Source organism: Cygnus atratus, chromosome 2 (assembly GCF_013377495.2).
Source record: "Cygnus atratus isolate AKBS03 ecotype Queensland, Australia chromosome 2, CAtr_DNAZoo_HiC_assembly, whole genome shotgun sequence".
Taxonomy (NCBI): Eukaryota; Metazoa; Chordata; class Aves; order Anseriformes; family Anatidae; genus Cygnus; species Cygnus atratus.
Genome location: NC_066363.1, coordinates 126591852 through 126609600, shown reverse-complemented (window position 1 = coordinate 126609600; position 17749 = coordinate 126591852). Strand labels below are relative to the sequence as shown.

At 36.0% G+C, this 17749-nt stretch overlaps 1 protein-coding gene across 1 annotated transcript in view; it reads left to right on the top strand.

The window, feature by feature from the left end:
- TRPA1 (transient receptor potential cation channel subfamily A member 1) overlaps positions 1-17749 on the top strand; it is a 39067-nt gene that overhangs the window by 4981 nt on the left and 16337 nt on the right. Inside the window, exons 4-14 of the mRNA XM_035563088.1 lie at positions 1018-1125; positions 2019-2127; positions 2470-2615; positions 5810-5946; positions 8027-8075; positions 11860-11959; positions 13029-13129; positions 14396-14565; positions 14652-14816; positions 16177-16291; positions 17546-17712. Of these exons, the coding sequence (XP_035418981.1) occupies positions 1018-1125; positions 2019-2127; positions 2470-2615; positions 5810-5946; positions 8027-8075; positions 11860-11959; positions 13029-13129; positions 14396-14565; positions 14652-14816; positions 16177-16291; positions 17546-17712 (1367 nt within the window). The remainder of the gene's footprint in view (positions 1-1017; positions 1126-2018; positions 2128-2469; positions 2616-5809; positions 5947-8026; positions 8076-11859; positions 11960-13028; positions 13130-14395; positions 14566-14651; positions 14817-16176; positions 16292-17545; positions 17713-17749) is intronic.

Genomic DNA, 17749 nt, shown 5'->3' with positions numbered 1-17749 from the left:
GGAAAGAAAATCATGTTCCTGTATTCAAGATTTAAAACCCTTTAGAGATTTTCAGTGCTAAAACATTTTACTGTCCTTGCATCTTTCACAAAATCTGTATTTATTATCAATTAAGAATTATAAAACTATAAAATCTAAAATACAATGACATTTTAAAAATAGGCTTTGTATAAAGTTCTTTATTTGGGTTATCTTGCAGCTCTGCCCTTGACTAAGTATGCGCTCTAATTTTTTCCCCACTCTGTTCTTTGTTCAAGCTAATTTTCATGTGATTTCTATCATCAAATTCCCTGAGAACGATTAAAATGTGTCAGTTCATCCAGTACCAGAAAATTCAAAAAAATCATTGGAATTATTGAAGAAGAAGTAAATAAATACACGGGTAGAGAAACAAAAATGTGGTGCAGTATGGTCATGTCGTTTCCAGATCCTCTGCTCCTCATAAGTATGTGAGAAGCAGTCACAGAGATACTGGCTAACACTGATAGCTCAGTGTTAGCTGTCAACAGGGACTGAAATAGGGATTCATGACTAGAACGGTTCCTATTTTTCTTAAGTCTCATCTCCTTTGATCTTATATATAACTGTCCAATAAATGCCTAATTGACTAGAGTCTACAGCATTGCCCCTTTCCAGGGATTACAGAATATCACAGTAATAATAAACTTCATTTGAAAATCCCTATCTGCAATCTACTACAGAAAAGGTTTTCTCCCAGTATTAGATAAATTGTTAAATAAAACTTTAAGATACTCTGGAGTTACTGCAGCATTTAACTTAGTTAGGCAGCTGTCTGCCATAAAGAATTTGATTTGTCTGTTCTCACCAGCATTTCTCACCTGCATATTTTCACATTCTTCCTCATTTTGTCCCTCCTCTGTTTCTGCACTGTGGACTTCTGCATGCGAAAAGAGCAAGTCATAAGAGTGCTATAGCAGATAAACAACAAAAGTAATAGAATAGGCCTTTGTTGTTCTTTTTGCTTATGGGTGACTGAATTTTTTCTTAAATATCTAGATTTTAGTCCAGCATAGCAGTACAGATGTTAATTTGGAAGGTGAAGCAGGAAACACACCTATAATTGTAGCATGTTACAAGGATAATCCCGAAGCACTGACACTCCTGGTAGGTATAATTATCACATTTTTTGATGTGATTCTGTTTACTTTGATGCAGTGATATTTTATTCCTGTGTTCTTTGCTTAATGGAGGAAGGTTCATGGATGCAATATTCAAGATATTTTGCATAGGTGTGTGCCTATGTGTGCTACTTTTATGAGATGTTTATACTGCAAATAAATATTCAGTGGATGCCCTTACAGTATCTCCATCTATTAAATAAAGGCAACATCAGCTGGGGAAAAAATGGGATTTAAAATTCAAAAAGAACTTTTGGGGGGGGTATGAAATACAGTGTTTTATCTTCCCCTATGTCATTCCTTTTTATAGTTTTCATTTATATGCTTCTGAAGCATGAAAAACTTAGGAGCTCTTTGAAAAGACGGTGGGAGTAATTCTTATATATGTTCTGAGGTTCCCAGGCTACATATACTTTGGAAGAAAAAAAAAAAAAAAGAGATGAATTTAGTGATTTAGAAATCAGTAGAAAAAATTCAGGCATACCTGAGTTCCTTTACTGGTCCGTACATTGTGTGAAAAAGTCTTGCCTGATTTGTGGAAAAAAATTAAGATGTGTATGTCAAGTGATCGTCTTCAAGGCTACTCACAAACTTTAATCTTTTAAGGCAGTATATAAGCATATTTGTGTGGCAAACAAACAAACAAACAAAAAACATCTAATCTTGAAGGTCATAAAAAAGAAAGAAAACAAAACAAAAAGAAGCACATGTATGTATAAAACTATGGAGGTAACACACAGAAGATGTATACTAACTTCACAATGCATATGCAACATAAAAAAAGGAGACAGCTGCAGAGGAGACTACATCTGCAACAATATATTCATTAGTGAGAATTTTCTGTTTGTCATTAAGCTATATCCAGACATTGTTTTTCAGATTGAAAATGGTGGGAAAATATGTAAACCAAACAAAACAGGATGTATGCCCATCCACGCTGCTGCATTTTCAGGTGCAAAAACATGTATGGAAATTCTTTTAAAAAAAGGTAAATACTTTGTTTAAAAGTATTCAGCACAATGTATTATTTGTAGTAACAATACCAATTTACAGGTTTACATCTCAAAGAACTGTAAACAAGCACTTACAACTGTAATGGAGCTTAGAAGAAGTTAATGCAAATATTCCTATGGGTAATTCACGCTAGTAACTTTTGTAGGATTACTGCAGAAGCTTCACTGCGTTCCTAAATGTATGCCCATCCATTGTTTAATGATCGGTTTGAAAAGTGGGAGGGAGAGAATGTTATTCCACAGTTGTTCTAATTGTTATTAAAAAATATATATGTATCTTCTATCTTCTTTGCTTTCCATTTATTTTCATCTCTCAGGTGAAGAATTGGGTCATTCTGCTAAAACCCACATCAATTTTACCAATAATGGGAAGTGCAGTCCACTTCATTTGGCAGTTCAAAGTGGGGACTTAGAAATGATTAAAATGTGCATTGAATTTGGAGCCCAAATTGATCTAAAACAGGTAAAACTTGCAATGTAGTGAAATATAGTTTTGATAAAGACTAGATATCTCTGAAACTCTGAGTAGTACAAGGAGAAGATGAACAGATATTCATTGGCCATTGTGTTTTCCGATGCCATGCCTGGGGAGCAGCAAATGAAAACAAGTCTATAGTTCGAATGAGGCAAAATCATATCATAGAACCACAGAATCATAGAATGGCTTGGGTTGGAAGGAACCTTAAAGATCATCTTGTTCCAACCCCGCTGCCATGGGTAGGGATGCTATCCACTAGATCAGGTTGCCCAGGGCCTCATCCAACCTGTCCCAGAACACCTCCAGGGATGAGGTATCCACAGCATCTCTGGGCAACCTTTTCCAGTGCCTCACTACTGTCTGAGTGAAGAATTTCCTCCTAATATCTCATCTAAATCTCCCTTCTTTTAGTTTAAACCATTCCTCCTGTCATTATCGGCCCAAGTAAAGAGTTGTTCTCCATCTTTTTTATTAGCCCCCTTTAAGTACCGAAAAGCTGCAATGAGGTCTCCCCGGAGCCTTCTCTTCTTCAGGCTGAACATCCCCAGCTCTCTCAGCCTTTCTTCTTAGGAGAGGTGCTCCAGCCCCCTGATCATCTTTGTGGCCCTCCTCTGGGCCTGCTCTAATGGATCCACATCCTTCTGGTGCTGGGGTCCCCAGACCTGGATGCAGCACTCCAAGTGGGGCCTCGTGACGGCACATTAGAGGGGGACAATCACCTCCCTCGACCTGCTGACCACTCCTCTGTTGATGCAGCCCAAGACTAAGTTGGCCTTCTGAGCTGTAAGCGTGCACTGCTGGCTCATGTTGAGCTTTCTGTCCACCAGAACTCCCAGGTCCTTCTCTGCAGGGCTGCTCTCAGTGAATTCTTCTCCCAGTCTGTGCTTATGTCTGGAATTACCTCGACCAAGGTGCAGCACCTTGCATTTAGACTTCTTGAACCTCATTAGGTTCACATGGGCCCACTTTTCTAGTTTCAGGTCTCTTTGTATGTCATCCCATCCCTTCTATTGTATCAACTGTACTACTCAGCTTGGTGTCATCTGCAAACTTGCTGAGGGTGCACTCAATCCCACTGTCTATGTCATTGATAAAGATATTAAACAGTACCGGTCCCAAGACAGACCCCTGAGTGACACCACTGACCACCAGCCTCCACTTGGACATAGATCCATTGACCATCACTCTCTGGGTGCGGCTTTCAAGCCGATTCCTTTTCCAATGAATGGTCAAATCCACCCTTCAGATCCATATCTGTCTAATTTGGAGATCAGGATGTCATGTGGGACTGTGTCAAAAGCGTTACAGAAGTCCAAGTAGATGACATCCATAGGTCTTCCATTCTTGACTGATGCAGTTACTCCATCATAGAAAGCCACCAGATTGGTCAGGCATGATTTGCCGTTAGAGAAGCCGTGCTGGCTGTCTCAGATCTCCTCTTTGTCTTACATGTGTCTTGACATTGCTTCCAGGAGGGTCTTTTCCCTGATCTTGCTAGGCACAGAGGTTAGGCTCACTAGTCTGTAGTTCCCCAGGTCCTCCTTTCTACCCTTTTTAAAAATGGGAGTGATGTTTCCCTTTTTCCAGTCACCAGTGCCTTCATCTGACTGCCAGAACTTTTCAAATATGATGGAGAGAGTCTTGGCAACTACATCAGCCAATTCCTTCAGGACCCTGGGATGCGTGGCGTCATAGACTTGTACTTGTTCAGTTTCATCAGGTGGTCTCGAATCTGCTCTTCACTTACAGTGGGAGGGACTTTGCTCCCCCAGCCCTCATCTATGGGTTCAGGGAAACGAGAGACATGGCAAGCCTGACTGGCAGTGAAGGCTGAGACAAAGAACTTGTTGAGTACCTCAGCCTCCTCCATGTCTGTTGTTAGTAGTTCTCCCTTCTGGTTTATCAGAGGGGCAACAAAATGTCAGTGTGCTACTTCACACAAGTTACATAGGATGTTGGGTATATGAAGAGTTTGCATGGATTCAAAATGGACAAATCCATAGGAGAATAAAATCTGTCTGTAACTGCTGATTACAGTGACATCCCCTCTGGCTTAGGACGTTGTTGAATCACAGATGCAGTAGGGGAGAGCACTCTGGAGAAGTACCACAGTGGTACAGCTTTCTTTTTAAACTCTTTACTAGGCACCTTGCCAGAAATGGGATCTTTGATCTGACCCTTTCTAATCACTTTTATTAATCCTTAACCTTGCCCTACCCTTTATAGTGTCTTTTTTGTAAACAAGCACAAATTTGTGATACCACTGTTGCACTGTGATACTGTTGATGTAAAGGCCTACTCTCAGCTTCGTGTTGAAAAAATATCTGACATTAACCAAATTGTTTGCAAGGCTGAAACCAACTCATGAGAGCAAAGATAAGAGTTTAGCCTTCTTGTATTTGTTTGGTTCTTCAAACACACAGCTTTTTCATGAGATGGTTCGTGCTGAAGGTTTTGTGATGGGTAAGAACCATTTTGATAATGTTCATGGCATTGTGAAAAAGCCCATCCCAATACATTTAATGAAATTTTCATGTTCTGAAATGAACAAAGACAAAACCCTCGGGCATATATCAAAGCTGATTTGTCCCATGTAGCTAAATGAGATTGTGTTTTGGCAAATCTTGTTCCAATCATTTATTTATTGTTTAATAGTTGTTATGCCTGTTTAGATTATAATAGTTAATAACTTATTAGACCAAGTTGTTTTTAATGAAACCTGCAGAAAATTGTATTTAAGAAGCACTTCTAAGGAAGATAAAGAAGTCAAAGATATTCTTAAAAATGCATTTTCTGTATTACATGTTATGGAGGCAGTTTTGTTTGCTTATTCATTTGTACTGTTCTGCCTATGGTTTTCTGTGTTTTTCTTCTGCATCATCTTTTCTGTTTAAGGCTGCTGTGTGTGCTTGTTTATTAATCCAAGTAGAAAATTGTTAAGACTTGTTATGGTATATTGTAAAGGCTTGGCGTAGAATAATGATGAGTTTTGTAGTGATCCTTTAAAACTGTCTCTTTAATGGTTTCGGTCTTTAAGATCTCTAGAATTCCACTATTTTAGTTAAAGACTAAAGTTTCTTCAGATGCATGGGAATTCAGGCATTTAGGAATTATGAATCCTATTTAGTAGGATGGGGGCTAGATTGGCTTTAAATGTTTTTTTACTTTCCTATTTATAGAATGAAAAATGTACGGCACTTCATTTTGCTGCCACTCAAGGAGCAACTGAGATTGTGAAGTTAATGATGTCATCCTATGCTGGTGAAGAATCCATTATTGATGCTGTTGATGGGAATAAGGAAACATTGCTTCACAGGTAGGAGACTGCTCTGCCACACTTCACTGGCATGATATTCTTACAGCATCCAGTAACACGTCATAAAGTATACTTGGGAACACCCTTCCACATGTGTTGGAACTCTATGGGATAGGAGATGGTTTTAGTACTATATGAAAGTGTCTGCGATTTGGTCAGAATGTTAAAAATTTTGGAGCTGATACCAAAATCAAAACAGTGTGGTCTAGTTACCTTGGTACCATGTCAAGGAATGGTTGCTAACAGCTTGTACCGAAAATTCACTCCAGTGAAGAATAAGGAAGTGAACAAGTCTAGCAGTGAAGAACCTTTCATCAGGATGTCATGTGGGACTGTGTCAAAAGCGTTACAGAAGTCCAAGTAGATGACATCCATAGGTCTTCCATTCTTGACTGATGCAGTTACTCCATCATAGAAGGCCACCAGAACCTTTTCAGTGAAGAACCTTTCCCTAACCTTTCCCTGACCCTCCCCTGTCCCAGCTCCATGCCGTTCCCTCGGGTCCTGTCACTGTCCCCAGAGAGCAGAGCTCAGCGCCTGCCCCTCCGCTCCCCTCGTGAGGAAGCATGATAGTAGAGATGATTGTTCTTTGGAACATGGTATAAAGTAAAATGATTCCAAGACAGTTGAAGAAATTATAAGGGGTGCATGTTGTAAAGTTAAGATAAGGTTTGAGTACATTTGGAAATGTATCTGCAATAGAACATTACTGAAGACAAAGTGATAACAGCATGCCAAAGAAAATTGTGCAGACCCAATAGAGCCGTACTACGTAATAGATAACTGGGTCTCACATCCATGGAAGTGATTATCCTGGAAAAACCTTTGGACCAAAAAGAATGACACTTTTTTGCTCCCTGTGTCTGTGAAAGAGGGGAAAAATACAGTATCAAGAATCATTCGAAAGTAGAAACTCACCCAAATCTCTCTGAATATAAATAAACTGAATTAGAGCATTAACTTTTTGAGAAGTGAAGGAGCCATAAAGCATAGGCTGGATGTGATCCATTCACATTTCTACTGTCATTTTCCATCTACATATTTTTATAAAACTTCACTCTCTGTTTGTGCACCTTGGAATTTGTTTTGGATGTGTGTGAAGCACTCAGTATTTGTGTCTGGCTTGAGAGTTCTGCTATAGATAATGGAGGCATGTCGACTTATTTGGAACCATAATAAGGATTTTCAAATATGTCTTTTGGGTAATCGGTTCTATCTATAGTACACCCTGTGTTATTAGCTCTTATAATGTTAAGGGAAGTGTTATCTTTGAGATACAGTACAGCTTTGGAATCATCCCTCTGTGTTGCTCACAGAGTAAAAATATTTCATAGAGGTCTGACTTCTGAAAGCATATAGAATGTGTGTATTAACTGTTCTATACTCTCTACTTGGTTTCTTTTTGTGTTTTTGTTTTTGTTTTTGTTTTTTAAATAACACATAATTCAGTGTCTTCTCATAGAATAAAACCTGAGAATGTTTCATGCATATAGGCAACTCTAATATATTTTTGTAATGTAACCACCATTTATGTCGGGTTTTGTATAACCTTTTTTTTTTTCTTATTTTTTCAAGTAGACTTGCCTGCCATAGTCAGAATACATTTTAGCTGAGCCATTACAATTTTAACCACTACTCCAGCATTTTTAAACCAAATATATAGCAAAAACTTTGAGGATCAGATGGATGGAATGAATTTCATGTTCTAGATCTGCATGTAATAATTCAAATCCAAAGCTTATGGAATTATATTTTGACCTTGTGTGGTATAGAGAAAGATCTGGCTTATGAAATTAAGCTATTTCTGTTAAAAATCAGTAGCAAAATGCCCGTTCATCTACCAATGAGGTGTTTGTTTCGCATAGTGAGTTTTCAGGGCATTAATTGAACTGTTAAAAAATGAAACCCCATGGTAAAAAAGGAAATACCTTTTTTAAATGAAATATGTAGTAAGGGTATTTCTGTCTCTTTATTAAAAAAATATATATATATTTGAAAATATTAGCAAATAGAGCTAATAACAGTGAAAATTCATGCGCCATTCTAATGTTACTCTAATTTCGCATTTTTTTCTCCACAGGACGGCCTTGTTTGATCATTATGAACTGGCAGAGTATTTGATTTCGATGGTAAATATTTAATGAAGTGATATGTTTATAGAGATTATTGCTATCTGTTACTACAGGTCTGCATAGAGAAATTCATAAAGGAGAATGTTTTCTTAGCTATAGGTTTTATATATATATATATTCATAAGACATACTTGACATTAAAGTACAGTGGTAGTTAAGGCTCTGTAATAGTAATCCACAGTTACAGAGAATGAAAGCTTGCATTTTAATTTCCATTTTGCTTACTTAGAAAAGTTTCATAAACATCTTTTACCAGATATGACAGACTGGTTTAGGCATCTTCACTTTTATGATATGAAATACGAAATAAAAGCTGAACATGCATTAAATTTAATCCGATTTCTTCAGAAAGAAATCCTTGTCTAATATATGCACATATCATTCTTCTGGGATCACAAAGCCATGTATCGAAGCTTGTGCATGATCTAGAAATGCCTTTTACTCTGAGTAGCTTGGTTATATTTCTTCACAGAGTAACTTCAGGGGAGAAAGAGGAAAAAAAGTAACTGGGGATGCTGCTGGCAGTGCTCCAAGTGTCCATTAATACAAATTAAGCTAAGGCTTATACAACCATTATATGCCGCACTCTATTTGCTGAGGAAACTTTCAGAAGTCAGTAGACTTTCCCATTTTATGACTGCTAAGAATTTTTTACTTCATTTCTTGGTAATTACATTAAGAGCAATTCTCTTCTGCATATAGTTTTGCTTTTCCCAAGATTCTCTTAAAGGGATTTGATTTAGTTAGAAATAGATGTTGTGCCTATTTTCAATCCAGATGTGAAATGGTGAGGTTTGACTGCTGAAACCTGGCTGACAAAACAACCTGTCTACAGAGTTTATTACCTGAGAAATACAGGCACATGTTTTCACATGTGGCGGTTTGTGTGCACAAAGTATTAGAGGGAAAATCTTTCACACTGCTAAGAACACACATTTGCTGAAAACAAAGTTAAATTCCTTGTGTCATTTTGACTATTTTGGCCTCTTTTATGGAATACATGCTGAGGGTTTGTTTGGCTTTCCGTATAGAATATAACCATGTAGAAGCTTTAGGACTGTTTTCATTTGTCTTTCTGGGAATGGATCAAAATATTCTACTCAAGATTAGTAGGGTGCAGCACATGCAACCTGTGTTACCTGCTGATTGAACTCCTGGTGAGATCACTAAGTATCTTCTATGCTGTTTTATACATGAGAATAAAAAAGAAAAGGTGAGGTGGTTTTTACTGCTCAAAACGAATACCACATTCCAGGTCAGAATGGCTTTCTGGTTTTAATAAAGAACAAAGTTTATACATGTTATGCATTAAATATCCACATTTGTTGCAAATTGACTTACATTGCTTACTTTCTTTATATTATTTTTGGTAATTTTTGTGTTTGAAAATAAAAATCATTGTAACTAAGTGTTAAATGTAGTTCTTGTAGGTAGAAAGGATAAGATTATCTATACTAAACAAAATTGTCCAGACACACAATGTATACTGTTTTCATTTAAATTATGCCAGTTTTATTTTGGAAGTTGTAGGTCAGTATGCTATGCAAAAATCAGAATCCAAATCTGTAGATATTTCTTCCACAGTCTTTTGTTATTTTGCATTTGGCTTCTACAAACCATGGCAATGAGTAAAAGATCGTGTTTCAGTGACCTGGTTTGGAATAGCTGAAGACTCACTGCAGCCTTAGCAAAAGGGAAAGACAGAAACCTACGTCAGTGTTCTAACATTTAAACGTTACAAACTTTATAGCTTTACAAAATTGGCGCATATAAATTGCTTTACAAATTAAGCATTTTAAGCACAGTGACTTTAACAGCAATGTCAAAATGACCTTTGTCACATATAACAATTAGGTGCACAATATCTGGTGAGTGCATGCATGTGGCATGATTATATTTGCAAGTTATGTACACAATTATAAAAAAGAATTAAGACACATGAGAATCAGAAAGTTCATTTAGATCATTAGCTTTTTTGCTTGTGTATTGCCTGTGCACTGTACAATTGAGCATTGAGATGTCTGTTGTTTCCTGAGTTTAATTCCTTTAAAGATAGTTTCTTTTTGTAGACTTTGTTGAAATGTGCTTAGTCAAAGTAAATGAGCAGTGCTATTACACATTTTTGTGCTTTTTTTTGAACTTCCCTTTTCCCCTTTTTTTTATCTTAATTTTCACCAAATGGAACATATTAAATTGCTGTAAATACTAATTGATATTCACAGTTTTAAATGTAATATTTATATGTACCTTAATTTCTGTTTAATTAATAGATACTAATTTACATGCCAAAGTAAAAGGACTTCAGAAGCTAAATTTACAGGTTGTTAATTCATCTGTATTGTAAATATGGTAAACGTATGTGGTAGTATGTAAGTTATTCCGTATCATGGTAAATACAGGATGAATGCTGCTGAACTTGTTTTGTTGAGAGCTGAACAACAGAGTGAAGGTGATTATAAGATTGTGTTATTGACTGGAAGTTGGTGTCTGTGTATTCACTGAAACGAATGAGCCATTTGGATAAACAGGTCTCTGTTTGTTCCTTTGATCAATAAGGACATTTTTCAGAGTTTGTCAGACCTTGTAGAAAGGTGACTGGTGAAAGGGTCCTGCACGTGTTACCCTCAAACATTTCATCAACATACATTGAAAGCTTCCTGTTCTCTGTTGATAAAGTAAACATGGTGCATTTATTACATGCTTCTTATTACTATATTACAGGTTTTACTATCCTAGAAATTAAATATTGATCATTATCATTATTAGTACTCTGTCAAATTTGGACTGGACCCAAAGATTATTCACGTTAATATAAAAGCTCCAATTGATTTTTTTTTTCAATGATCTTTGGATAACATCTGAAATAGATTTTTTTTTGCATGCTTTGTTCACCCCATCCAATTTAATTTGCAACTCAATACCTAGAAAAACTGTATCTACAGCATTATAAAATATATACCTCATTATTTCATTTACTTGTATCACCATACTCCCTTATTGGCAGGATTTTTTAGATAGATATGTTTATGCTCAAAACATTTTACTGATATGACCATAGGTCACCATAGTGACCACACTTTCCTGCCATTATGCACCTTGTGCAAAATAGATAACATCAACATTGTGCTTTTGCTGGAATATCTCATTCCAGTCCTTGTGCTTCGCCCAAGGAAAAAGGTCATATCAAAAACCTTAAGTCTGGAGAATAAAAATGTGTCTGTTGTTGATACAGCTACTTTGGGATCAAAATGAACTTGGCTTACATAATTTATGATCAATAATAGAAAATGAAGGTAGATCAAGCTATACAGACCAAACTTTATATTCCTGGATGTATCACTTCTTGATTAGTATTCATCTAGTATAGCACAGTAGTTCAGAAGGCTCTTGTTCTGCTAATTGCTTGATAGGTAAGAGAACATAATCAGAAGGGATGCAATTTTTGTATTTTTCCAGAGTTTCAAGTATTTTCAAGTTAGAATTATATATTTTAAGTGTTCATATGCATAGAAAGGTACCCTATTAAAAGATTATGAGGTGTTAGTGCAGCATACTTAGAAGTAGGCGTCTAAAGACAGACAGATAGATAGATGACTGTGTTGTGGCTGGTAGTTTGAAAACTTTTTTTTTTTATATATAAATACATAATATGTTTATTGAATTTACTTATCTGGAACATGTGTAAGAATGCCTGTAGTTCTGCTATGCTTCTAAAGGGTAACACCATTTTAAAATTATATTTATTCATTATTCATGATAAACTTGAAATTCTTTATTGCAGGGAGCAAATATTGATAGTGTTGACATAGAAGGTCGATCCCCGCTTCTGTTGGCCACTTCTTGTGCATCATGGAAAATTGTGAATTTACTGCTCTCAAAAGGTACAAGAGAATATGTGCATATGATATACTTTTTTGGGCAGGGTTCATACAAGTGAAATCTCTACATTCAACTTTCCTCTCAATTTTAATGCAATACTTCAGCATACAGTCCAGACGTACCTGAGTTAAACAGCTACTCTGTGCTGGTGTTCCTGGAGGTAAAGGCAGAATTAGACTGATGATTTCACCCTTTTTCATATAGAATGGATAGGCCGTAGAAGAAAATGTGGGCTATGTTTCATGTTTCTCAAGGCAGAGGTGGCACTGGCATTCCATCCCTCTATTCCTTAGCAGTTCACAAATTAATAAGAACCGTGGAATAAATACACCACTTACAAAAAATAGTGTTTCATACTAGAAATCAATCTTTAAGTGTTAAAGCTCATATTTCAAATATTACTTGTGATTTTATAGAATCACAGTTACCTTGACAATGTTTGAGCTATATTTTTCAATTGCTATACCTTTGGTGCAAGCTAATAATTGTTAGTGTATTTCTTCTTGTTAACGGTAACATAACTGTTAATAAACCTTATAATAAAAGTTTTAAAGTTGTATCAAGGTCAAAAACTTTAATAAGACACTTTTTTTTTCATAACTGGCAAAAAACTCCCATTGCCTGTTGCTTGCTTTATGTAGTATTTCTGTGGATTATTACTTAAATAGCTTTGCCAGATAAAATTGCTGTAATTTTGAAAATAGTGAAATGTTAAGACAGTATGATTACAGTGGGAATGGACTGTAAAACCTGTACGAGAAGAGGGTGATCATCTGCATGTTTAAATTACCTCTTGATCTGTGGGTGCTCTTTATCTCTGAATATAAGAGCCCCATATAAATCTTAGTGCTTCAGTGAACTGCAAAATGCATATGCACTGAATAAATCTGAGTGTCACTAGTTGGGGGGGGGGGGGGAGTATAAGTAAAATGATATAATGTTGACTTGAAATGATATTTGTAATTTTATGGATTTATTTTCAACATTTGTTCCTTTGTCTTAAACATAGTCAGTTAGTGCCAGGGAGCAGCAGTTTTGAAGTTGCTGGTATTTATTTCCATATTTATCTAGGAGCAAATGTATCATTAAAAGATCATCTTGGTCGGAATTTCTTGCATTTGACGGTGTTACAGCCCGGAGGATTACAGCATCTGAATGAGAAATTTCTGCAGGTATAGTAAGCATCAATTTATGCCTATGTTACCCTTACTAGAAAACATGAAGGAAGAACAACTACCTTTCTATTTCGGAATGTTGGTAAAAGTTTCTGGTGTTTAAGTTGCCCAGTGTCACAGAAAATAGTTTGAACAGGTACATATCTCTCATGAAAACTTTTCAAAGCAATAATACAGTTTTCTTATTGCCAGGCAAAGGAATAACATAATCCCATAAATTATTTTGCTGTTGGGGGATTGAATAGCTCAAGAGGTAGGCAATAAAATATAGAACTTTTCACTTCCACTTTCCCAGTTTGCATGCAGTAAAACTAGAGGACATGCTCATATTCAGTCAAGCTCTAGGACTTAAATAGCTTACATTATATTCTGCAGGAATTTTCTGTGGACTGGACTGTAATGAAGTCTTGGATTTCCTTTTAAAAATGATTTAAAATACAGATTTGTATTTGGCTATGCTGAGATGAACTCATATTGATAGAACCCAAGCTTGCTTGAAAGAGTTAAAGTTGTTAGCCTCCAAAATTCTAGAAACAACCTTTTAAATGTGAATCATGTATAACTGATCTTATGATGTTGGCTGCACTCTGTAAACAACTTTGGTTAGTAGTGCAGAATGGATTTAATCTCCCTTTTCAGCAAATGTTGGGAATCAACTTCAAAGAAGAGTGATAACTCTTTGCTTGTCTACATTGACTTTATAATTGTTGATCATACTAGTAATTCAGACAAAGAGTGGAGCAGACTGTGGGAGGAGATTCTTGGTTTCTTTAAGAAAGGATATACATAGGATAGTGTTAGACAAGGTATAGAGAAAAACAAGGAAATGAAGATGAGGAAAAAGAAATTGGGGTAACAAATTATATCACAAAACAGTGAACTGATAGTTCCTGACAGCCAGAAGTTTTGCTGCTGAATAAAGACTATAGACTACCCTTGCTTTCTGTACAAGCTTTCTGTTAACATCAATGAGTATTGTGGTTGAATGGCAGCAAAGAATCTCCTGCGTTAAACTTGTTCTATGGATGGTTTGCAGTGAGGGCACAGGTTGGCAAGTTGCTGTGTTCTCTGAAGAGTAATTCTGTTTAAAAATGATGACCCACTAATCAGGAGATGTTAAGTGCTCATTGTTACTACACTTATTTATTTCTTGTTTTTAGATACTGCCTTAAAAATATTAATGCAATTGTTAGGAACTGTTAAAAGCTGGAGCATCACTGATATAAATGTAATTCTGTGCTTTTGTTCTTTTGGGGGTAACAGATGGAACATATTAAAAATCTTGTAGTGGATGAAGATAATGAAGGATGCACTCCATTGCATTATGCATGCAGACAAGGTGTGGCCCTCTCTGTAAATAATTTACTCAGCCTCAATGTTTCCATTTATTCTAAGAGCAGGGACAAGAAGTCACCCTTACACTTTGCTGCCAGGTTAGTGCACAGTCTAGGCTGTGGAATCAATGCCATTTTCCCATCCATATTTCTTTGACATTAATTTATATGTTTATCTTTCAAAGCTATGGACGCATCAATACATGTCAACGACTTATAAGAGATATGAAAGACACAAGACTTTTGAATGAAGGTGATAAGAAGGGAATGACTCCCCTTCATTTGGCAGCCCAGAATGGTCATGAGAAGGTAGTTCAGTTTCTTCTGAAGAGAGGGGCCCTTTTCCTCTGGTAAGTGATCAAATTTCTGTTCATTAAGGTAAAGAACCATCACCTTACATTTTACGTACAGTAACTGGGAAGCTAATACAATATAAATACAATATATAGTAATAATATATACAAATATATACATGTATATAAAATAAAGTAAATTTATATAATATTTGTAAAACTAAGCTGATTGTACCTCCCTCCTGCCTCATGCATAGAACCAGGGCTACTAGTGCTGGCAAAACTGAGGTTTCTCCAAATCCAACTGAGAGAAAAATATTGAATTTTTTAATGGAAAAAGTACTGTTTTGGAAATAAAATAGTCATGTCAGCTTCACTGATGTTCCCTTCATGTTCACTTACAGGTTTGGTATGGGATCTCAGAACTGATGGTTTGCAGGCAACTTGCCTTTCACTCTCAGTCTCAATTTCAGGTCAAACATAGTCAAAGCAGCTCCACATCCTGATAGGATTTTCAAAGTTCCCAGGCCCAAACCTGAAAAACCTGGTGTGAGCCAAACCTGAAGCCAAAGCTAGTGAAAATTTAGGTTCTTTAGAGTCCTGTTTACAGGGTATATTCTAGAGCTTTAACTTTCAAATGCTATGCTTCCAAATCCTTGACAATCTGTACTGCATCTGCACCTTGGAGCTAGGGATCTAAGTGTTCTGAAAAGATTCTATACCAAACAGACCTGTCATACATTCAGTATTTATGACTGTGGAGGACCCAGTAAGCGAACTTTTGTCAAGCTCTTTATTTCATGTTTCCTTAGCTGGACTAGACCACCTAGCTAGGATAGGGATGATGATTGATATGTAATATGTGTGTGTGCACAGATTTGTGTTTATGTATTTATTTAGGCTTAATTTAGACTTAAAATTAGCATTTTTTGATGAAATGACCTGATAAGTTCTATGTGATTAAAGGCTTAATTTTGTTAAACTACAATGAAGTAATATTAATTGAAATAGATTTGTGTGCTTACAATGATTTGTATATTACTGCCTTTAAATACATGATTCTATAGCATGATCATGATCTATGCCATCTCTGTTGCAGGTATTAGTAACAGAATATTGTAAATATTTGACTAATTTTCAAGGCACACCTAAGAAAATGGGTGCAATCCCCATTTATACATGAATAGAGAGATGAAAGGAGAGAGGGGGACCAAAATACTTTTATTGTCTTGAACCTTTTACTTCAGAATGATGCATTTTTAATCACATAATAGTTGATAGAAGGCATGGACATTTCTACAGTAGTCGTGCCAAAACAAAATTGTTTGAGTCAAAGAACAAGGCAATTACATTTATCTGAAATTTATGGAAGACTTTTCCATTTCTAATTATTATTTTTGTATCTGCTGTATGTAAGTGATTATAAAGGCTGGACAGCCCTGCACCATGCTGCCTTTGGAGGATACACTCGCACAATGCAGATAATTTTGGATACTAATGTGAAGTGTACTGACAGAGTGGACGAAGAAGGGGTATGTGTTCATGTAATGTTCTTTGTTTGTCATCTATTACTTCTAGAGCAAATATCGGTGGTATACTATTAGTAGATTGTATTTCACTGTGCATTGCATATATAATATTCTATTTTTTAAAGTCAGTTTATATTTCATTGCTGTTAAAGTTTATCACTTAGATTAGCATAATTAATGAAATTATTATCCAATTTTTATAAGTGGGATACAAAAACCAACCAACCAACCAAAAACGAATCAAAAAGTAATGAAAAACATAAAGTGCTGAGTATGTTGGACTTGTCTCTCTTGCCCCCTTTAAAGCGCAACAGTATTTTAATAATATAATACAAGCATTGGTAATTTAAATTTAAAAAGCTCATACAGATTAAAAGAAATCCAACATCAAATAATACTCATTAACATAATGTTTGAAATCCACCTGTTCTGCACAGCCATATGCAACAAATACGTCTTCTGTCTTGTTCTGAAGTTTGGGCAAATCTTTTGGGTAAAGACAGAACGTAGTTCCTGGATTGAAGATTTCTTGTATGAACCTGCCTAACAGTTTCCCATCAGAAAACACGGGGTGATCATTTTAAAGGACTGTTCAGTTGTCAACACAGAAGATGTTGCTAATTTCTTGGAGAAATGATGATGAAGACATTCAGAAATAGTAGTTTAGGAAAAACTGTTGCCTAGAAATCAATCAGAAGCCAATGTTTAGTTTCTAATTTCCCTCAGGAAAATATGGGTCACTTGGGAAGGCTTTCAAATGTCAATTTCAGTGTCACTTGATTCCTAAACCACTCATTGCCCTACTTTTATGAAAATAACAAAGAAAAAAAGGTTTCTCTTAAAAAGCTCTGCCTACAGATTTGTTTATATGAGCACATCTGGGTATAATTGAATGCTTCTTTTCCTGATCGTCAAATGCAGGCTTTTTGTGTCTGGCGATACTGTCATTTTTTCCTATCTGTGATTCACTGTTTTTTAGCTACAAAACTAAAAGATATTGACAAATTGGCCTTTCTTACCTACAGTTGAGTTTCCTCTTCAAATGTAATGAACTATCCTGACCGTAGACGTAGAATGAAGAACTTGTCTATAATTTCTCTGTGACAAGATTCTACTGGTTAATATTGCCAGTAAAAGCATTTAGGACTTGTAACTGAGAGTATCATGTGGCTTTTCAGTGTGGGAAAGGGACTGAAATGCAAAATTATTTTTTTAAAGAGTCTCATGATTGCATTTCCATCCTACTTTTCTGTACAGAACACAGCTTTGCACCTAGCTGCAAAAGAAGGACATGCAAAAGCAGTAAGGTTACTTCTTGACTATGGTGCAAAAATTCTGTTGAACAAAGCAGTAGCTTCTTTTTTCCATGAAGCAATACACAATAGGAGGAAAGACGTAGTATCAGCTGTAATCTTGCACAAAAGGTAAAGTACACAGAAAATGCTTTTGGGTTTTATTTTC